Genomic DNA, 24,034 nt, shown 5'->3' with positions numbered 1-24,034 from the left:
TGAAAAGTGTGTGTGTGTGTCCCAATTTGTAACAGATTTCATTGGTCATGTGTTGATACCTCAATTTGTTAAGTGAATAAATCAAAAGCCATAGTTATGTAACCAAGGATTCCAAACATAATATTGAGCATTATTAAAATTAATGATTTAATGTCATGTTAGACAAACTGAATTTAGGCTATATATTCAATGTTAAGGCTGAGATGCTACCACCACATCTCTTGTTAGGCAACATGAAACAGATAAACATGTAACTAGCAATTAAAAACAAAAAAGCACTGTAATTATATAAATAGTATATGCTGGTGCTGTGTGAGGCACCTACATAATCTCTGAATATTTAACTGGCTTAGTTTCATTTTTGAAGAACAACACAGAGAAAGAATTGCAATCTCAATCTCTTGGACTAAAATTTCCCCATATCCAACACAAAAACCAGTGCTTTCCATTCCAGTCATAAAATGACAACATTAATTTGAGCAGAAAGGAGGTTATATAATACACATTTACATAGAATAGTCTGCATTTACTCAAATGTTAAGTTTTATATATCATACTTTGCTCTTCAATTGACAAATTTCTCTTATACAGAAAGAGAAAGAAAAAACCCCAGCTTCTATTGAGATAATTTGTATAAGCAAGGCTGGTAAGTTTAAACAAGATAGTGAATATAAAATTACCATCAAAGATAAACCATAATCTTTAAAGTTGCAGCTGATTTCAAACATTCCTTTTGATAGATTCCTACTACAGCATTTTTTTAGAAGTATGAACACTCCAAATCTCCTCTATTTATAGGAAAGTTTGTAACAGGTTCAACTGGAGACATCAAAAACATTTTAAATAGACATCACAAGATGCATCTGCAGTTTAAAGGCCAAATTTATTAGGAGATTAAGAGATGTATTATACATGGACTATAAATATAGCACAGCTGACTTTATTCACAGTCAGACAGCCAATGCCAACCTATTTTGTAGACACCCTTGTTCTTTTGTTCCAAGAAAAGTTTGCACCATAAGACTTGGATTTAGGTTTTGGAATCTTCTTCTCTTCAACGTCATAGCTCCAGCCTGGAGGTTGCAGGGGAAATGGTGGAGGGAGACAAGAAACAAAGAGAATTCTAAATATTTTCAGCATACAATACAGAGTAAATGCAACTTAAACCTTTTAACCTTAATATCTTTTCTTCATGTAGGCATGCACTAGTTTATTCCTTTGTAGCTGGCAGCAGAGAATACTGAAATGCCATAGGTGGGACACATGACCGTTGTCTCAGTTGATAAGACTTCATTATACTATGTAGCTCAATCTTCTTTACTCCTGCAAAAACTTGACAGTCATCAGTGAAAAGCTCAGCAGAGAACACTGACTGTTGTGCAAGTTCATGGCTCCACAACTCCATAGCATCACAGAAGCAATAAAGCTCTGTGTATGCTGGGACAGGAAATGAAAACAAAGATAATGAAACGTGGAAAAAGAAAGCATACAGAAGATCAATCCCACAGGTTGGGAGAGAACAGCTACAGAAAAAGGACGGGTGGGAGGACCAAAGAAAGGAAGAGCAAAGAAAAATCCTCAGCATTAGAAAGGAGTTTAATACTTAACATTTTTATAAGAACATAAAAAACTGGGAATAAAAGAAAAGGGAATAAAGTGATAGAAGACAAGTAAATTATGTGATAGTTAAGCAAGAGAAATGCTAAAAAATGTCAGAAAAGAGGAGGTGGAGACATTAGTGTTTATGTAAATCAAAATGCAAATTGGTTGCAGCCTCCAGGTGCCTGGAAAGTTGCCAGGGCAGCACTCAGTATTCCAAAGTTTGGTCTCTTTAGCTGCAGCATTTCACTCAAAGTTGAGATACTACAGTTGAAGCTAGAAGTAGTTAAGTACGCAGTTTTACTAATGATACTAATAAGATGATACTTTTCTTCTTCAGTTTTGAAACAAAAACTTGTTAAGTCCTAAAAGATTTAACACATATCTGAATTTTTACATTTAAGATGTTCACAGAAAACCCTCAAGACACATATACCCATCAAAACATGGCTTGTAAGATACACAAGTTGTCATGACACTGTGGCTAAATTTTGTGTATTCACAAATGTCATAGAAACATTTTCCTCATGTTTATTAGGCTGAACCAATGTTAGTTTCCAAATTAACTATTCTCTGCAAGAAATACTGGAATAGAGGTTTTAAAAGCATATTCCTTCCATCTGTGAGAGCCCTGGCTTTTGCCTCCTGTTCTGATTAAAATATAAGCTTAAGCAAACAGACAGAACTAGATCCAGAGACAGACTCTGGTATTGCAAAACTTAGAATTATAACGCCTAACTCTGAGGCGCCTGGCTGCTGGAATTGGACTCTACAGCCCCAAGTTATTGCTTCATCTTTTTCTACACTAGATAGAGAGCAGCCAAGTGCCTCCAAAAGAGACTGGCAACTGCCAGCACAATAACTTGAGCTGCCATAGCTATCTGAAATCCACAAAGTTACATCTACCTTTCGACTGCACAAGGCCACCATATGTTATAAGGTTTCACACTCTGGAACATTCTCCTTCAGTTAGGCACCTTCAGTTGTTCATGACAGAGAGTGGAGGCCACTTATATAAAAATACCACAATGGCGGGGGAGATTATTGTTGCCCAGAAGCCCTGGCCACATAAGCCAAGTGCATAGAAAGTAGATTTCATTGTCTCTGGAGAAACGCCCTCATCACTTGACTAAAGGTCACTGTGAAGTATAAAAACTCTCCATCCTTGCTACTAAAGCCGTATGTTTTTAAACAACTGCATTGGTGATATTGGACAAAAAAAAAGAATTTCATGCAGTCACAAGGGTTTCCTCCTTGCCTTGACTTCAGACCATCCTCAGCTGTTGTATTTTGGACAGAGATCTCTCCCATTACTGTATTCAGTGCTGTTATTTCTACTTTAAAAAACGCATCAGATAGGGTAGAAAGATAGCCTATCTCAGGTTCCTGAAGTTCTTATGTGAGAAAGAACTCTTGGGTTTCACAATCATAGCAACATACCTGCAATATCTAGGATTTACAGAAATTAGACTTGAGGTTCTTAAGGAACTTTGTAATGGAAAACTTGGGTGGTTCATACAAGAAGGACAGAGAGGTAAATATTCCTGTTCCTAGACTTGGACATGCTTCAGTAACACCTCAGTTTAGAAGCTAAGTTCCACTGTAAATGTGTGTTTACATTTCTAATTTATTTCTAAAGGCAGAACTAAATATCATAAAATTTGTATTTCCAGCTACATCTGATACTGAAGCTGTTACTACAGAAAATATTATGCACATATCATACACATAAAACTAAGCTGTCTTAAATAAAAAACAGACTAATAATTTAGGCAAGCCAGTATCTGCAGAAAAATATGGTACATCTCAATTATGGTAAAATTAAGGGTGCAAGCTAAGTGGATATTGAACTAATAACATCAATACTAACTCATAGACTTAGTTTAATTGGTAGGACAAAATACATGTCCAAAGAGATGACATAAGTAGCTCATGAATACAGTGATATAGAAGCTAGGATTCAATTTTTATCTCTTAAAGGCTGAATTTCCCAAGAAATAGAAATAACATGAACATATAGAAATCTAAGTAAAGCAATACCAGATTCTCCCAAATTTCATATTTGTTCATAAAGCATTACAAAATACTATTAAAATTGCACAGTAATTGGTATATCGAATGCAAATATGATGATCCTATTAATTTCTTAGATAATAAAATTTATTTTTCAATAAAATTAAGACTATTGAGTTAAAAAAGTCCATTCAAAGAGGAATAAAGTAATTAAATAGTAGCCTTCAGCACTAAAAAGTGCAAACAAGTAGCACATTAAATGGTTTAGATTCTTAACTGTATAAGTTAATGGACTTATCCTGGTTTTTGGGTGTACAACATAAGCCATCTAACAACTTTGCTCAACTTAGTCTGACCCAGAAACTTTACTATCTATTTACCCTAGATAAATATAGTTGAAAGCTGCAGACCACAAGGATTACTTCTGAAGAAGCTTACACTCCCTGTGCATTACTCCTGGCTTGAACTCAGTATATTAATCTTCCTCACACCCATGAGCACTAAGTGTTTAGACTTTAGTATTTTACTTGGGAAGAGTTAGGCATGATTTCCTTAATCTACACGTTCCTCAAGAGCAGCAGTGGAAAGGGAGGTGCTGATCTCCTCTCTTTGGTCACCAGCAATAGGACATGAGGAAATGCAATTGAAGAGCGTTAGGGGAAGTGGATTGGACATTAGGAAAAGGTTCTTCACTGAAGATGGGTGGTCAGTCACTGCAACAGGCTTCCCAGGGAAGTAGTCGGGACACTAAGCCTGTCAAGAGTTAAAGAGCATCTAGATGATCCTCTTAGTCATTTGTTTTTTAGGTAATCCTGCGAGAAGCAGGGAGTTGGACTTGATGATCCTTATGGGTCCCTTCCAACATGAGATATTCTATGACAAATCCATTCTGCAACATGGCCAAAACTAAAGTCCAATATGTTTACTTGGTAGTCACTTAATGTTAATTTTTCTGATTATCAAACATGTGAGATGCTCATGTCAAGCCTTCAGGCAAAAATCCCACTGCCATGTAGCTGGGACCTCCAGCCTAGGATACTTTTAATATTAACTTTCCTCCAAGACCTGACCAAGGCTCAGTTCTCATTCAAAACACAGTTATTTGCATAAGCATTGCAATAGTAATGCTAAAAGGCTGTAACATTTTTCCAGAAAGCGGAAGGCCTCAATTCAACGCCTTCAGCACACCTGAAAATATTCCTCCCCGTCTTCCTCCTCCTCAAGTAGAGCACTAATAGTCTACCAATTTTGTGGAACAGAAGGAAGGTTCTGTATCCTGTACTTTTTCTGTTGCTAATACTTCTGAGATCAAAATTGCCTACAGAAAGCTGAATCCCTCATACCCAATACATACAATACGTACCATTTTTTTCAGCAAAGGCAATAGCATCTTCTTTAGTAGAGAAAGTAAGAACCATGTTGGATAAAGGATCAGCTCTGTAAGAAATCAGATGAAAAACTGTAAGCACATTTGAAATACAAAGTAATTACATCTGTGTCTCAAATGCTAGAAAAATGCTATATTACACTATCTTTCATAGTACACCACCTCACAAGCCATTCAAAATCCCTTTATTTTTAATTATTTCCTGGATTAACACTTAATTGCTGCAGAGTATTGTTTCACTCTTTGTCTGTTAAACTTCCTTCCCAATTCCTTGCAGAAATTAATGTTTTAAGTTTTTTATTAGACAAACATGTCTGTATACCTGCTGAGGTTATAAGTGCTTTGCAATAACCTTTTCAATTTTTAAATTGAAAAAATCTCTTTTTGGAAGATCAGGAGGCTTAGGGAAATTTTGAACACTTCACGGAGACCAGGAGTCTGCAGAGCAGCTAGGGAAAGAATATCTTACACAGAAAAGAGCAGAATATTGAAGTGAGCAGAAATTAACCAGAGACTGAATATTACGTTAAAAAAAGTTAAGAGCTCTGCTTTGGCTGACGTCACATGACCTCCACAAATTACTCCAGCACTGCAGATTGCAGGCCAGATCAGAAATGAAGATCAGAAACACAAACTTACTAAATGCTAGCTAACTAAATACACAGTGGTTAGTTTTAGATGATCAGCTATTTCTCAACTAAGTTTCTGAAAGGAATCAAACAGCAAAAAGCTTTTTGAAACAAACTAAAATCTCCATTAAAAAAACAAAACTGCCTTATTTGCTCCTAGAAAAGCTCAATTTAAGAACAACAACAAAGGATGGGAAAAAAAAAAGGGTTCTAAAAATTAATCTACAGAACGTTTAGAGAAGTAAGATACCAGTTGTAGCAGCACAATGATTAGATAATGCTTCCCTGAGACAACACTGCACATAAGCTTGGGAGACAACGGTAAGACCAAATTGCAACAAACTTTTGAAGGAGCTGCTTCTCAACTGTGCTCTCTTTGAAGCTGGAAGGGTAAATGAGGAGAAAAAGCAACCAAAGACACATTGAACTTTCTACAATAAAGGACAAAGCCTGTGACTGGTGGAGGGGGAGAGGGGGAATCTAGCTTCCAGCAAAGACAACAAAGTAATTTTATCTGATGTACACATGGAAAAATGGAGTTCGCTATATATCCAATATATTCCCCAATAAAAATAAAACCAGGAAATTACACTTTCATAAGCCACTAAGATGAGCTCTCTTAAAGACATTTAAAGATTTCTCTTAAAAAGGCAGTAAGAATTAGGAACTAAGAATTAGTACACGACATGATCAGTGGAAAATCAAGTGAGCCAAAGATCTTGCAATATTGTGACAAATTTTGTTTATCATTCCTCTCTTGTACAATTGTGGTTGGAAAAATCTTCTCAACACTACTAAGTGGGAAGAAAAAAGTTTAAATGTGTAGTGAGAGACTGGTGCCTGTTCAGTACTGCAAGTTTGGCGAAAACCTCCATGATAATTGTGCAGAAATTATTTGTTCTGTTTTCATGTGGTATCATCTTTCATCTAATCTAAATACAACTTTTTAATTTTCTTCCATAAATGAGCTATTCCTGTGTTTAAGTTTGTGGCAATCTGTGAGCAAACTGGAGTTCAGGATGGCCAGCATTATGTCCTGACAGCGTCAGCAACAGCAGCGCTGCAGGATTTCCCGTGCCTGCCATAAACTGTCTTATCAGTCACTACAAACTGAGACTCCACATTTTGTTCTCTTACGAGATCTCATATGATGGAAACCGTGCATTTCCCATGTTTCTTTGTTTTACATTAAAATATGTAATCAAGAACTACCCATAGGCATTCCTGTAATGAAACTTCCCAATTAAAAAAAAAAAAAATGCCATGGGTCCATTTTATTTAGATCTACAACTGGATAATTTTCACTTAAAAAACCTATATCCAAGAAACAACAAATGCAACAGAAAAAGAAAACAAGACTGTACAACGACACAAACATAGCAAAGACCTACAGTTAAATAAGTATATTGAGTTCAGAGGAAAAGGACTCTAATCTCTAGACCCTAAAGGGCTCTAATCCACAAATCCCATTATATTATTCAAAAGTAAATGGGAAAACTTCTAAAAACTGTTCTTTGCAGAAATTAAATCTGTAGAGAAGAAAGGCTTCTTAGGCATTTCTGCGTGTTGAACACTAATTTGAAATTACCAGAACATCTCTAATAGTTTTTGCAAGAATTCCGTAAAAATTAACAGATACAGACTAGTTTATATAACACTTAACCTAGGAGTGTCAATTCTCAACACAGCACTTGCTTTTGGCCTACCTGGAGCTTGCTTATGCAGGAAATACTCCTTTCCCTACCCCAAAATAAAAATGCATGCAGAGGTGGATTCATTCAAAACAGCCATTCCTTTTAAAATTCCTACAAAAAAAACTCACTCCAGGACAATTTAACATGTATGTAAGCTCTTAATACCATGGCTCATTTTTCTAGGTGGTTGATTTAGTACAGATGGTTATAACTGTTAGAAAGGTTAAAAGCCATTGTTTTGTCTGAGATCATGCAAAATCCCACCCAGAAAATAATTTGTCTGGAGGTTTAAGTCAGCTGAAAAGCAAAGGGGCATTAGAAGAAAAGTTAAATTCAACCTGAACTAAAACAGGTGTTACTGGCACCTGCTACAGTGTTATAATCTGTGCAGTGGTATTAATAGACCCTACTTGAGTGGCTAGACACTTTGGGGGCACACCAGACAGGAGGAAACGGTGTATTGCTGGTCAACAGTCTACCACTTAGTTAATTTAGGCTCCATGAAACAACCTGGTCTTTACTTGCTAAATGCAGTAGCTACTTGCAGTAGTTGAGTCATCCAAGGCACATGTGTATTAAATCACTGAAATCTTATCTTCTGAAACAGCAATTTAAATACGCTGAAGATGAAATGGTGAAAAACCCAAGGATGTGCTTAAGATGAGATCACAGTTATAGACCTTAAAGTTATAGACCTTTAGGCTTGAAGTTTTAAAACAGGTATTTTAACAGAGGATTTCAATACAATTAATAGTCTAATTCATATTCAGGTTTTTTTCTCATCTAACAATAGATGAGCTTGGCTTTCCTAATGCTTTGCAATACCAGTACAACCGACATGTTACAGGTTGTGGGCCTCCTCAAATTTTATGGGAAACCAACAGAAGAGGAAGACGTGATTTCAAGAGTTATTTTGAACTAATATTTGTGGTTACATTTATTTTATAAATAAATAAAAAGTAATTCTGTGACCAGATTTAGAATGTTAATAAATATCAAAAAATGCACCTTCAAATTATTTCATATTTGAGGCTTTAAGGTTTTTTTCACAGAATTTTGTGTTCTTTGCTTGTAAGTGCTAATATGATCACAGCTAGCCATTTTCAATACAAATTGTATCCTTTTTGAAGTTTGAAAAATAATCTGTAGTGGGTTTTTTTTGTTTATGTAGAATAATTAACTTTTCTGAACATGCCTCCAACAAGACAGCTTCAAATCAAAACTACAATATTGTCAGGAGAATTGCTGGCATAGGCCTCACAGTTTACAGGAATTCTAACCACACTGTAAAATGTAGGTCGTATATTTACATGGGGAAAAAAGAACTAAAAATTAGCTGCACGGAAGTTATACTTACATCTTCAAATTATAGCATATTTAGCTAAGGTTAGTACTTTTCTGGATTTCGGTGTACTTAAGTTTTTTTACTACTACTATTAGCAACACTGAAACAAACAACTTTAATAGGTTTTGGGCTTTTTAAAAAAATTAGTTATGGCTCCTCATTTCAGATCTTTGGAATATTTATAAAAGTTTGTAAAAAAAAAATCTAGAAGCTAAGTATTGTTATTTTATTTTTAACCAAATTTAAAAGATGAACTGAGAGCTGAGAAGGATTTACTGCTTCAGGTAACTAATAACCTTCTTTCCCTGATGCTGCCATACAGTAACATAATCACAAATGTTATTGTTGAAATTTTTGGTTGTTAACACTTTTTTCAAACTCTTCCAGATGACGCTGTGAGCTAAAATCTGCTTTTAAACATAACAGATCATTAATCATATGACTAACAAACCCAAGTACTTACTGTAAGTACTGCTAAAGCACAAGTAGATTTACAGATAGAAAGGACATTTCAAATTTAAAATTTACATGACTAGTAAGAGCCAAATACAGAAGAAAATTACTTTGAAATTCAGTAACTACTCACGTAGATGCCCAGCCCATTAAGGGGTTCTCCCAGCGCTCCCTGTTATCAAATTCTATCTTCCATTTCTTTGTATTGTTAACTCCTGCTTGCATTGCATTACGTGCTGGAACAAAAATGTGAACTCTTCTGGTTTTGATGTGCTCATCTGGAACACCAGTTAAAGCAGTGATATCCTATGAGAAACACAGTGGAACTTGTTAAAAAAAGGTTCACGTAAATGGCTTGTAAAACAATACTGCTTATGCTTTTTACATAATTTCATGCTTTATTTTTGAAGTTACAAAAAATAAAAAAAATTGCAGAAAAGTATGTTAAGAGTCCAGTTGTATAAAAGTGAAGCTGACACATGTTGGGGCTGCTGTCATCCTGCTTCGCCTGGCTGAATTAGATTTTGCATGGATCACTTACTTTAACCTGCTCATCTCCCAGCTACACATCTGCTAGTGCCAGAGGAGGGACAGGACATTCCCTCCCATCCCCTGACCACAGATGCAAAGTCAGGACTGCTGCACCTTGCACCAGCTAAAGCAAATGAGGAAAAACGTACAAACTTTTCTTTCCCTCTTAAAGAAAATATTAGAATACAGACTGAACATTGACAAATCCCGATATTTTACATTACTGTTACAAGCCTAAACTTCATATGAACAGGACTATTCACCAAAGTCCTAGCCAGCCAACTGTGTCCTGTAATGTAAGTGCTTTCAGTTTCACTTAATCTATCCGATTAAGAGGTACCAACATCCATGCTGATTCAACAAGCTATGCTTAGCATGAAAGAAGAGGCAGGAGGGTATCTTTCGCACAATATCTACTGATTGTTTGAGACTGCAGAGCAAGTACTAGAATTCAGCTCTCCGATTTCTCTAACTGTTACTTATTATATAAAATTGACCACCTCTTCATGTTTCAAGCTATGAATATCAGCTTTTGAAAGTAAATTCTTCTGTTGATGTTGTTCAAGATCAAGAGAGGAACATTTGATACTGGTAACATTCTTTGATATTTTTGTGAAAGACAAAAGGATTAATGAGATTCCAACCTTTAAAGGAGAAAAAAAAAAAAAAAAAAAAAAAAAGGCTTGTAACATTGTGTACAGTCAGTACTAGGATGCCTTCCTCTAAGTCTTGTCTTGTGAGCCCTCAACAAATAAACCTAACAAAGATAAAAACTGAAGGATCACAAAACCAGCCTAAAAATATTAACTGACTTTAACAAAGACTAAGATAGGGAAAAACCTCACAAGAATTGCTGTGAAAAATTACCCTCAGCAGCATCTGATATAATGAACTTTCCTGCTAAAAACTAAACAGTAATTACATAAAATTAACCTGTCAGTTCACTCTAGTAGAGTAAAGAGTGAAATCAAACATCAAATCCATCTCTAAGGATGCTAAACTACTCCTGTTCCTTATATACTTAAAAGGCCAGTGGGAGCTCCTTGGTCTCTCTCCCTGCCCTCCCCTCTCCTCCTCTCTCTAGGAACAAATAGTAAACTGTTAAAAGTCAAAAAAAGTGCACAAAACTTTGGGCATATTGAACTCATCTCGCCAGTACTGCCATGACTTGAATTAAAAGGCAAAAAAGTTTAAATAAAACACTGTGGCTTTACATGTTTGTAGCCACTAACTTTATGGGATTTTGTTTTGTGGCAAACTTAAAAGCTCTTGGTGCTGTCACTAGACCATCCTTTGAAATGAGGCAAGTCTCATTTTTTGTTTTACTTTAGAAAATAAATTTTGTGAGAGCAGTCCCTCAAAACTACACAAGGGAGCAAGTTTAAAGCATTTGACTTGCATATGTAATTAGAAAGCAGGAGAAATAAACAAGCACACACACTAATTTTCCAACTTCTGACATTTCTACCCAGACTACCAAAAGAAACAGCCAAAATATCTTAACAATTCCATTATAAATGCTTTCATTAGGACCAAGTAATGTTTATTTTTAATATGAGTCTAGCAGTGATACGAAAAAGAAACACTACCAGTCACTGGAATGTTGCAACATGTATGTAAAACACCTCTGACAGACTGGTATTTCTGACTGCTGAAGCTTAAACCACAATTTTAGAAGGAAACAGCTTAAAGTTTTGTTATTTGAATTGGCAAAGTGCTTTGTTTAACAAAAGGAGGTTTTTACCTGCAGTAAGTTTGGTAGGGCTTCAGTGTTTCAGCTTGCCTGTTTACAGGAAGAGGCTACTGTATTAGTCTTTATTTCTGTGTTTAACAAACATACCTATCATCAAAATGTAACAATATTCACAAAAAAAAAAAAATTTTTCCTCCTCTGAGATAATCCACTACATCCAAAAATTTCCAAATAGTCAAGCTTCAAAGTAGCTTATGTATATTTTTTTTTTACTACTATTTTTCTCAGCAACTTTTATGTCCATTATTAATTTTATGCTTCAGATTTAGAGGTTTTTGAATTGTTCCAGAATTATCTGGAATTACTAAAATAGGATGCTATGTTAAGTAACATTATGGACATACACAATTTCCTCCTTTGAAGCCTCCACACTGGAGAATCATAAAAATACTACACATTAGTGCATACAGAACAGAATTTAAAAAGACTATTAAAAACCAGCAAATGATGTATTTATGAGGTAACTGTACTAAAGAAAAGCCTAGACTTGTTCATCTGGACGAAAACAAAACCCCAGACGAACCATAAGTCCCTTCAAGCCATGTTTTTTCGGGCACTCAATTGGATCCAACCCAAAGTTATTTCACTAATAATATAGGATTCACCCCATAAAAATTTTTTCAAGGTGAAAACTAAAACCTGCCTACTTTCTGAAACTAAAATATCTACATGGTGTTGCTAGCTCTTCATACTTTGACTCATTATAGCTAAAGTTTCCATGCCTTCTGGGAATCTAGCAATTGTTTATTGATATCTTCCCCATTGTAAAGCTGGCAATTGAACAGACAGTTGTTAGGACAATGAGTTTCTGGCTTCTGAAGCCCAAGTTGTCCTGACATAAAATCACTGGTTTTGCTTGCTGTAGACATGTAAGGTACTGTAGACTAGCTGAGCTGTTGCCAAAGATATGGAATAAAAAGGCTTGGCATCTATCACATACTTGACACCTAAAGAGCACAGAAGCTCTAAAATTTCTATTCCCTGTAGGCGCACTCTTAGTCTAGACAAACTGATTTCTCACACTTTTAAAATGCATTACAACACTCTATTGTGATCATTTCATCCACACAGCTCCAGCTAGTGACAGAAGAACCTGTCCTTTAAGCGACATTTCAATGGGCTAAAGCTCCCGCTCCAAGATGCCATTAAAACAATATAATACTTGAAAAGCTGCACTGGGTTGAACTCTTTACTGTGTCTTCAGTGCTTTGTTCTGAGTTCAAGTTCTCATTGAAACTACCTGTGAACCAACTTCTCAAAACAAAGATGTTTTTGACAGCTGGTTTCACATTACTATCTCTTTTTTTTTCTTTTTTTTTTTTAAATGTTCCTTACTGAATTTTGCTAATTAGCATATTAAAATATTAGCGAGGTGTTTGGCTTTCAAAATTATAAATAATAAGGCAACAATATTTGAACTCTATACGTTTGCTTCACTAAAAATTAACAAACTTGCTTCACATTTTTAACACAGGCTATCAACTAAATGGTGCACTCTGACATTCCGTTTTTCTTCATATGTATAAAGGGGTTTTTTTTTTAATAGAAACCTCTGAATTTTTTTGAAATTAAAGGACTAAAATACTCATTTTGCGGCATTTTGGCTCTTCTTGGAATAAACTGAGAGGGACAAAACAGATGAAATCACATCAAACTGCTTACAAATGAAGAGGAGGTTTTGTCTTTATTACAACTTACATTATTTAAGAAGACTTGTCATGACGGAAAGCCTAGTTTAAGCTGTTCCAGAAAGAGTAATAAGAAATTATAAATGTGCTATACAGCAGAGAGAAAAATTTTTTCACAGAGGCAGTGTCAATGAAAGAAATACCCAACATGAAGACAACTTTAAAATAAGGAAATTCTCATTTCCTTTGAAGTACTCCACTAATTCCACAAACTCCAAAGGGGACAAGAAATGGAACTCTGTAATTCAAGGGAAAGAGAAAAAATGACTGGAAGTATCTCTGAAAACAAGAGTTTTTGAATTGTGGATGGGTCAGGTGTGCATAAAGGTGTCATGCTTCTCCTATGATATTTCTTTCCATGCATAGACTGAAACTGTACATAACCTGCTATCAACTATCTACTGTTAAGCACCCCCCTCTTTTCTTTTTTTTTTTTAATAAAGGAAATAGGGAACAAGCAATGGGAAGTTGATGTCAAAACACAGAAAAACCTCCCAGCAAGCTTCCAGCAACCACCCAGGATTCAGAGTCTTGCTAGCCGCTCTCTTTTCAATACCAGAATTTCACACATTTCAATGACCATTATGACTTCAAAGAATCAAATTTTCATCATTGTCCGTCATCTGCCGGTTGATTTGTATAAAGGAGTTCTTCTGCATACACTCCAGACAAAGGGCTCCTTACTTTCGTGGCTATATATCAAGTTTAAAAGTTCTGTTTGTGACAGTTGTGTCTGTGGTAAATTAGGGTAACACTGAAGGAGTGCAGCTGCTCTGCAGGAACCTCCTTTTTGGCATCATTTCACTTAAATAAAAACTGAATAATTAGCTTCTGCCTTTATTAAACCGCAGAAATGCCACTGGCCTTAGTAATTACTTCCGGTTGCCCCACCTACTTAACCTCAATAGTTTACACTTGTTAGAAAGGAGGGAAAGTAGAAGTTTTCTGTACTTTATAGGAGTTTACAACAGCTTGCTCTCTTCCCCAGCCCCAACATGTTTTACCAGACTAAGTGCAAAAAGTTTTGCTAAAAATTCATGTTGCAATACACTTTCTTTAGGAGCTGTTATATCAAAGCACAGAATATCTTGCATAATACCCATAAAATAGCTACTGTGAACAGAGATTTTTATTTAGTGTGCTCAGCTACTTAGGCTTTAAGTCAGGATGAGAACATTTACATTTATACACGTCAATACAGTATTTCTGAAACAAATACAAGAGAATAGACTCTACTCTGCAAATTTTAAGAGGAAAAATGGAGCAGAATGAACTAAACATGGTCAGACAACATTTATCTAACACCTACAGGCATAACAAGGGGAAACTGCATATTTGCCTTTAGGAAACTCTGTATCACACAGAATAGAATTTTCTTTCAGGCTTCACAATCATTTCGTGTTGTCACAGCAATCTGTGAACATGGTCTTAGCCATAATGTGTTTTCCCATCTAACCATCCTGGAGAACGATTAATAAAGCTGAGAAAAGCAGTGAAAGAATCAAATTTTAGACAAGAAAATCAAACACTGTAAACAGGGAACAGGGCTCAATAATAATGGCTGCATGAAAGCTTTTATTTAAAGAAAACTTCCTTCCATGGGCAGTTTTCCAGAAAACACTAGAGAAACTTGATATGGAGAAAAGGATATGCTGAAAAGTGAGTCTAACAGAAGCAGAAATTGTCACATTACTGGAATTAAGTCTATTATAATACTTTTTAGAGTACTGACTGCCATTATGTAAAGGAGGTGCCAACAACCAAAACAGTCCAACATTTGCAAGTGCTGTTAGCTTCAGCAAACTCTATTCATCCATTTGTATTTCACAGCTGAGGAGATACTACTCTAACAGCCACAACGGCGAAGCGTTCGCTGTTATCACAAAACCTCCCTGACAACTTCCCTGTCGTTGCACTGCACAAAGCCTTGCTCCACTTTCCCAATATTTTGCATGCCCAATAGTATTCCATGCTGCTTGCATGAGATAATACAAACATAATGGTGTAACGCATCCCAGACACCATTAAACCAATGTCACTTGGATTTGTTAAGAGAGAACACGATGCAAGGGTAAACAGGAATAAAAATACCAGGTGCTCTCTACAAATTAGAACATGACTTCACACTAGTAAGTAGAAAACTTCCCCTTCACCAACCCTTCTTTCACATCTTGAGACACTTTATTTATAATCTGCATTACATTTCCAAATTTTGTATTCACATTTGTCTCCTGCAAAAGTCATAGATAGATTATATTTATAAAAGTGATTAATGGTAAAACTTATGGCAAAAGCTGCTGAGTTGTGTTGTTGTTAGTTTAAACCATAATACTAAAAACAAAACCAAAAATCTCTCAGTGCTCTGACAAGCCTCAAAACAGAGAGTCATTTTTCTTGACAAACATGCAAGAAAATACCTATCATTCAGCCTGCATTCCTGATGGACAGGTAAACAACATTTTAGAAATTTAAAAATGAAACATTCAGAACACGTAAGTCCCACTTTCAGCACAGATGGATATTTCATGCTCAGTATAATTCTTCTGCCAAGAAAAAAACAAAGAGCAAGACAAAATTATTATTTAATTATTAATAATGTATTTTTTCCCCTCTAACAGTATGTCTTAGTTTTGTGAATGTTGTCTGGGTGAATGTTAATTTCACCATGAAATTAAAGGTGATGAAATATCTGGATTTACACTTCGCAATTTCTCCACGACTGAAATTAAGAAAATTATTATTAAATGGAGAAAAGTAGGAGTGGTTGAGGAGAAGAATATATTTCATAAAAATATATTGATGCTGCCTCTAGTAGTCATCAGAGACTTTCGTGTGGTTATGACAGTCCTCAAAGTGAGGAAACAATAAATAGTGTGTTTATCTTGAACAGGGCAGAAAAAAGTCTGAATTACTAACAGCAGATCTTGTAAACTACTTTGTCTTGTAACAGAGCAAGATTTAGAGAGAACGTAATTTCTAGAACTCATTCAAAGCATATGTAAGCAAATCTTTTGCTTCCACACACATAAGTAGCTGGGTTCTTTTTATTACCTGCAAGGCATTTAAAATTACAGTTTTCTACAACACACAACTTTCAAGCATTCTACAAGAACATCAAAATCCTCAGATTAAAAAATGTGGGAAAAAAAAAATCTATTAGTTAAGTGTAAGGCTACAACAAAGTTTTTAGACGGCAAACTTCCAAATAAAAGGACAGGCAGTCTTAGTTTACCTGCACTTAGAAAAAGGAAAGAGGATAACTGAACAACTGAAGCAATCTGATCCCTCTTAGAACAATTTACAGTTATGGCAACACTCTACTGCTTTACTACCACAAGCAACTGTTCCTACAGATACTATCTCTCAGTAGGAAAACAAAAAACTAGGCAGGAAGGAGCTTTAAAAGAAAGAAAACAGAAGTACTAGCAGCTAGAGCCCACCTAGAACAGTCAGTTTTGTACTGATCCCCCTGATTAGTTCAATATTGTAATATTATTAAATAAATAGTATATTACAGTCCACTTGTAGTTCAGTGACGCTGTGTTCTTTCAGACAAAATTTACTCAGTTTGCAGTTCTGATTCTTTATGCTATACTCCAAGCATAAGACACAATAAGCAGACTGGCTTGCAAAGCTAAACATAACATTTCAATAATATCTTGGTGAATTATTCACTAAAGATGACTCTCGAGCTTACAGTCTATAAAATGTCATTTTGATCATGGATACCCAAAGCCAGCTCAGGGATACTTCAGCAGCACAGCTCAGGGTGGGGGGTCTTTAATATCTAGGGTCTTCCGTAACTTAAGTGAGAGCCAAAATTTAGGCTACTCTTGCATGTTGCAAATAACTTCTGGTTTTTTTTTATGTGTTTCTGATGTCATCTTAATAAAGTCCTTTTTTTTTTTTAACATTTAATTAAAAGTTACCTGTATTTACAAAAGAAAATCATAACCATATGGTTTTTCAGGAATTGTCAGAAAAAAAAAGAAAATTAACAGTTCTGACGTGCTTTATGCCCATTTAAAAACCTTACAAAGCTACCTGTAAATTACTAGTTAAAAAATTTTCCAAATAAGGCCCAGATAGAGTTCCCAAATACAGGCTCCACTTGTTTAATAACCTTCAGCCTTTGGAGGGAAGGGGTCTAACCTGTGTTAAATGTGTGGCTGGGGTGCCTTTTCTCAGTTTTGTAGAAAGCTCCCTTACCAGTTCAAGCTGCAAAAGACCCACGGTAGCACTATGTGCAGAGCCTAGCAGTAAACTGGGACACTATTTACACATAAGCAGTGCTACTGCTGCTGTGAAGCAGGGATACCTTGCCCAATTCATACTCTAATCTGGACAGCAAATATCCTAAGGTCTGAGCTGTTGAGTTAAAATTTGGATGTACAGCAAAGCCTTAAGACTTGACAATGCTATTAAGATTTCCTGTGATGAAGTTTTAAGAAAGATTATCACTGCAGTATATGAAACATCCATTCTTTATCCAGTTTTAACTAGCTACCAATCTCCCAGGGCTGGCAGCTAGAGCACAGAATACTTAATTTTTTTTTTTTTTTTAATTTCATTATCGTGCATTCTGGTGTTCTCTTCCTTTCACCTTCCAAATACTTATTAATTCCCTGTTCAATGTGGAACAACACTGAACTTCAAGAGTTAAAATCTAGCAAGCTACTTTGCCTATTTTTGTTTTAAAAAGACATTCATCAATGCTGGGAGGTGGAAAAAAAAGCAAAAAGTAGTGTTTTAAAGTTTAGCTTGACAATACTGTTGCACTAATGCATGGTCTGCTACTAAGAACAATATCAAGAAATCCTGAGTTCATGTAAATCAACGCCTGACTTCATTGTGATGCATGTTCTCTATTCTTTAAATCTCCTTTATAAAGAAAGTGATTTCTGTAAGAGATCTTTGCCACATGGTAACAAGTGGTGCGAGACAAAAAGGAGAAAAACAGAAGTGAATCCTCAATCAAGAAATGCAAATTTAGAGCAAAATCCCTGTTGGTGCATGCTTTTTAGAAGAAAAGTTGCATTTAAGAAACTACAAGGAAGTAGGACCTGTTAAAAGTTGTCCCTTACCCTAATGCAAGATGTAATGCTTCTATGTAATATGCATGCACTTTAAAAGTTGAAAGCAAGTGCTAAATAGTGTACATAATTTCCATACACAGCAGGTAGTGAAGCAAGAAAAGAACTGACACAGTTACCCTCGTTAAAGAGATGCACAATAGAGAACTGTTATGCAGTGTTAGCATACTGAAGGTCTATGCATCAGGGATGTTGCGGCTATTAACAGCTTAAATGTTCACTGCATTTTGTTAATTAGTGCATACAGCTTTTAAGCCTTAAATGTGTTTTAGAAGGTTCTTTTCTAAAAGTAACACAGTCATTATTCCCCGGTGGGGATGGGAAGGGCTGACGGGGCTTCAACCCTTTCAACGTCACCAACAAAATACACAGCTTAATACCACTGGACAAAACTGTTTTCTTTAAATTTATCTAAGTGGTTAGTTAAAATGGAAGCTTTCTACAATTTCTCTGTAAAAAGCTGAATCGTAAGTAGAATGTATCAGTCTTACTTCACAAATTGTTTCTAGCTTGTTCTATCTAGAAGTCTGTCCCTGTAATTTGTGCTTTGGCCTTTATATGCTTGGCCTTGGAGATTATTTACAGGACAGAAATCACGGTCTTATACTTCCTGATACAATAGTAAGAAATCTGTTACCAGTTAAATTCAGTAATTCAACTTGATACACTACATCTTTCCTTTCAGTTTACTATTATGGAAAAAATCAAAGGCAACTACAATATGCACTTGTGCTTACTAAACAGTGATTAAAAAGTAAGAATTTGTATTGGAGACAGACATTACAGAAGAAGATATGAACTTCTGACTTTTCAGAGAAGCAGAATTAGTTGACCAAGAATGATTTCAAATGGAGTGAACATGGCAACAAAAATGTGGTCCTAAGAGAGTAAAACTAAGGAAAAATAAAACCCAGAAGAATAAAGAATGACATACTAATGCAAACTACAATTTTAATGTTAATAAAAAGCTTCTGCCTGGTTAACATGCTACTCAGTGAAAACGTTAAAATATATTATTTATAATGATGATGTTGGTCTACATAGAAAAATGTTGTTCCATATTTTTATACACGAATGTATGTGCACAGCTATAAAAATGAATCTGTAAGGAAAAAACTATCCACTTCTTCATATGTCGATAATCAGAATTACTCACCATATCTTAATTTTTTAAAAACACTTGCAACATAATTATAACATCTTAAAAAAATACCATATTTGGTATGTCTTATCAGCATTTTATAGAAATTCCTTATAGCCCAGCTTCTTCCCACTTGTTAACCTAGTTTTCAGGCTAACAGGTAATATGATAAAAATTATTTCCCCATGAGGGAAAGATTTTGTTTTGCCCTAGACATAAGCCAATGGACTTTACATAGAGAACAGAACTGAGTATGCCATAAAGACACGTAAGAGACTGAGCACCTTCCATACAGTGCGTGCTTCACAACACAATAATTAAATTGCATATTAAAACTCTGGATCTCAGCATCAGATGTTCTCTCCATGGTCCATGTCCCTACTTAACACAGATAACGTTCCTAATTTGAGAAAGCAATCATGTAAGTAGTTCAAAGATACCTCATAAACAAGGCAGCAAGAACTGGAAGAGCATCTATTTCCACTTCATCACTGATCTTCTGAGTAGAAAGAAGTAGTACTGAAGAACCATCAAGCCCTCTTGCAGCACGATCAAGTTGTTCAAGGATTCCCACAAGACTACTGTGCCTTCCAGACAAGAAAAGCTTTTCCCTTCTGACTTCATAAAATGATTCAGTTAGAACTTCATGACTGGAAACAGCTTTCAAGTCTGTACAGAAAACTTTGTTAGTTAGGCTAAAATTTGTGTCTTAAATCTACAACTAAGATATACTACAAAAATGCAGATAGACATATTTGATTGACAGAAAAACAAGCACTCTACAAGGAATTGTTTATTCACTATTCTTGACAGGACAGGAAGAATTTATGTAATCTACAGAAATATTTCATAACAGAGGATACTAACTTAGGTGTTCTAGAAAAGCTTCAGATAGTGGTATTGTTTTATGAGAACACGAAAATACTATCTAGTCTTTAAAAACCCAAACTACTAAACAAAACAGCTCCAGAAATGAAGTTACTTCTCACTCCTGTTGGTTACTAGACTGTATCAATGGCTTACTTTTATTCTTTCTAGCAGATTAGAAACATTGCTTGCATACTGCATAACTCTTTGGAAGCCAGACAAACCAAACATGGCACAATGATACTGCTTTAATTCGTTCTGAGCAGCCATCATAGCAGGCTCTTCAAAACCAGCATTCTCTGATAAAGAATGGAATACCTTATAATGAAACAAAGAAAATCGCCTGCATAGCCTTCAAATAGACATATTCTTTGACCCAGTGCTCCAGACTAAAGCCTTGAAATTCTTGCACAAGAATGCTACATGAAGGAAGCCCAGACAAAACAGTCACTCCAGATGTTAGAAGGTTGTGTAACCTCAATCTCAGACACTCCTCCTTCCAATACCCAGCAGAGATAGCACTGCCATGCACCAGAAGAAAAGGCTCTCAGACAAATAAATCCAAATCCTTTACCCTAAAGCCAAAATAAACCTACAGAGGGATGAGAGTGCAATCGCTCTCACTGATACAACTATATTTAAGTGAGGGTCAGCGCTACTTGCAAAATGTGAAGTTTTCTAAACCAAAAACTAAAATGATCTCAAGCTGAAATTTAGTAATGTAATAATATTTACTGCTCTTAAAAGACAAATTAAAGGTGATAGCAATTCCTTTACTTAGACTGTGAGAGTTACAGAAAGCTTCTTTATCACGGAGAGTCACTTGTTGCCTGCAGACATTTTTACAGAAAGCTCTTTATTGATATCCAGCCAACCGCGTTTTCTAAACCATTGCAAGCTTCATCAAACTACAATTGCTTACAAAAACAAGTTGTAGCAAGCAGTATAGGCTGAATTGAGCTAGGATATTCCAACTGAAGAAGGATTTAATTGCCAAACAGCAAAATATAGTGAATTTGCAGTACTGAAAATGTGTACATAGCTAGATAATCTGGCAAGTACACACACCACTACACCTGAGCTTGTACTGTACTTAAGACCAAATGCAACTATCAGCCAAAACTATAAAGAAGAAACTGCCAAATTATTTATATTAAAAAAAAAAATCACTGTTTAAAAATAAATAGATGCTCTGTCAGACCAGAGTAGTGTATATGAAGTGAAAAGGATTACTACCATCCCCAAAATCATTAAAACCTTTAACTATTAGGTTTCACATTAGTTGTTTGACAAAATTATCCAAGACAGTTTTTTCCGCCCCAGAGCAGCTATTTCTTAGAAAAAAAAATTTAATAAATTACATTTTCTAGCAAAAATGCATATTCACAAATACACTATCAGTGACCACAAAAGGTATTTAACTCTATGCAAGTCATTTCTTAAATTAGACACTTTTATTAAAGTAGACATATATGTATTTTTACTTCCAGACAGTCTTCTCTTTTGAATATTGTCGTAGTTCAGCCCCGATCAGGACCAGACTACGCAGTCTCTCTCTCACTCCCCCCACCCTCCGAGAGAACAGGGAGAGGAAATATAAGAAAAATGGCTCGAGGTTTGAGATAAGGACAGGGAGAAATCCTTAAAGTTACCATCACAGGCAAAACAGACTCGACTTGGGGAAAACTATTCATTTATTACTACAAACAGCAGGATAATGAGACAGAGAACAAGATAACCTCTCCCCACCCCTCCCTCTTCCCAAGCTTAACATTATCTCTACTACCTTCCCCTCCTGAGTGGCACAGGGGGGAAGAGGGAATGGGGGTTACAGTCAGTTCATCATACGTTGTTTCACGCCGCTGCTTCATGGTCGGGGGAAGAACTCCTCACATTCCTCCCCTGTTCCGTTGTGGGGTCCCACCCATACGCCACAGTCCTTCATGGAACTGCTCTGCCGTGGGTCATCTCTTCCACGGGGTGCAGTCCCTCCAGAACAGCTGTCCCAGCGGGCCCTCCACGAGCCACAGCCTCCTTCAGGCCTCCACCTCCCCCAATATGGGGTCCTTCACAGGCTCCAAGTGGATCTCTGCTCCTCCATGGACCTCCATGGGCTGCAGGGGGACAACCTGCTCCACCATGGTCGTCGTCACCACAGGCTGCAGGGGAATCTTGGCCAGGAGCCGCATTACTCCTCCCCCTCACTTCTGAACTGACCTTGGCGTCTGCAGCCGTTCCTCACAACAGGCTGGCAGATGTCTCTCAGGATCTTTTTTACATCTTATTCACTTCTCATCTCCTCTCCACTTCTTGCAGCCAGGCCGGACTGAGTCGGGCCCAGTCAGCTGCCTGGCGAGAGGCCAGAGGGTGAGGCCTGCAAGGCCCATGAGGCCTGCGCCTCCCCCTCTGCGCCTCTGCTCCCGCTCAGCTTCCTCACATCTTCTCTCTTCTTTTTTTTTTTTTCTGTTTTCCCCTTCTTAAATACGTTATCACAGAGGCGTTATCACGGAACATTCTGCTACCAATCGGCTCGGCCTTGGCCAGCAGCAGGTCCGCCCTAGGCCCGGCCGAGTCCACTGAACAAAGGGGAGCGACTTCTAGCAGTTTCCTACAGAAGCTACCACCTTAGGCCCCCCCTCACTAACAAAACCACGACATTCCACCCCTTGCCTCTGCGAATCACGTATTTAAGAGTTCACTTTTATTGAAAGAATGCATTTTATTTTGAAGTAACTCTAGAATGTGGTTTTATACCTTAAACAACTTCTGCACTGGAAACTAGTATCATATCAAGTCAAACATCACAGCTGCAGATGACCAAATGCAAACCAAACACTAAATATCACGTATGAACTGAAATGAGAGGGTAACACACACTGTATTAAATATTTTATAAACCACGAGCAAGCAACTTTTATCTTGAATCTCAAGTACAACACAGTTCAATTAAGCCGGTCACCTGCTTACTTGACACAACTGTGACAGAATAAACTACTTGAAACCACAGCCTTCATGTAAGGCCATTTTGGCCAAAGCTAGAAACTGTTTCTCAAAACATATCTACAAAGTAAAGGGTGCAAAAACCACTTTTATTAACCTCATTTTACATAACAAGTTTATTATTTTTAATTCATTTTTCATTATTCTAAAGCAAAATACAAGCTGTTGATCTAATTAAGAGAAAAAAATAAGTAGAAGGAATATAACCCGTTAGAGACAAATCTGGGGCTAGGAGGAGGGAACGAGTAATTCTGTCTGAATCCTTACATTGATTTCGATCCCGGTACCTTGTACCCTTGGAATATGACAACTCCCTATCATAGAGCCATATATATCAGACCCTCAAAAATTTGTAAGTTACATTCCTCATCTAAAGAGGTTACCATCCTTTATGGTAACCAGTTGAATAAATACTGCAGCTAGAGTGGATTAAACAAAAAAAATATTATTCTAAATTCTTTTAACACATTAAGTTACTTCAGGAACAGCTCAAACTCGCTCTCAAGCAATAACGCACAAATGGTTAACAGCATTTTGAAAAATCAAAACATAGAAGATCCACTATATCCTTATTATCTAACACTGTGGTAATGCTTGGAGAATTCTTGGCTGAATAGTAGTTTCAAGAAAAGCAAATCTAGTAAGCCTGTCTTTAATAAATGCATACTTTGCCAAGTGTTTCTCGTCACCAAATTCCAAAACCAGCTCCTATACACAGTCTTCAAATATAACGTCACACTGTCTCACACATAATTTTATGACAAACTGCTGCTTTGGTTTTCAGTGTAAAGTATATATAATATTCTTGGTGCTTGGGAAAGGCTGCTAGCAATGATCACAC

At 36.3% G+C, this 24,034-nt stretch overlaps 1 protein-coding gene across 1 annotated transcript in view; it reads right to left on the bottom strand.

The window, feature by feature from the left end:
• Positions 1 to 864: 864 nt before the first annotated feature.
• NDUFS4 (NADH:ubiquinone oxidoreductase subunit S4) overlaps positions 865 to 24,034 on the bottom strand; it is a 48,769-nt gene continuing 25,599 nt past the window's right edge. Inside the window, exons 3-5 of the mRNA XM_086770274.1 lie at positions 9,254 to 9,426; positions 4,976 to 5,049; positions 865 to 1,073 (exon numbers count right to left, since the gene is read on the bottom strand). Coding sequence (XP_086626400.1) covers positions 970 to 1,073; positions 4,976 to 5,049; positions 9,254 to 9,426 — 351 coding nt within the window. The 3' untranslated portion in view covers positions 865 to 969. The remainder of the gene's footprint in view (positions 1,074 to 4,975; positions 5,050 to 9,253; positions 9,427 to 24,034) is intronic.

Source organism: Chlamydotis macqueenii, chromosome Z (genome assembly GCF_036417535.1).
Source record: "Chlamydotis macqueenii isolate bChlMac1 chromosome Z, bChlMac1.mat, whole genome shotgun sequence".
Taxonomy (NCBI): domain Eukaryota; kingdom Metazoa; phylum Chordata; class Aves; order Otidiformes; family Otididae; genus Chlamydotis; species Chlamydotis macqueenii.
The sequence above is the reverse complement of the archived record's forward strand: the minus strand, read 5'-3'. Positions and strand labels throughout refer to the sequence as shown.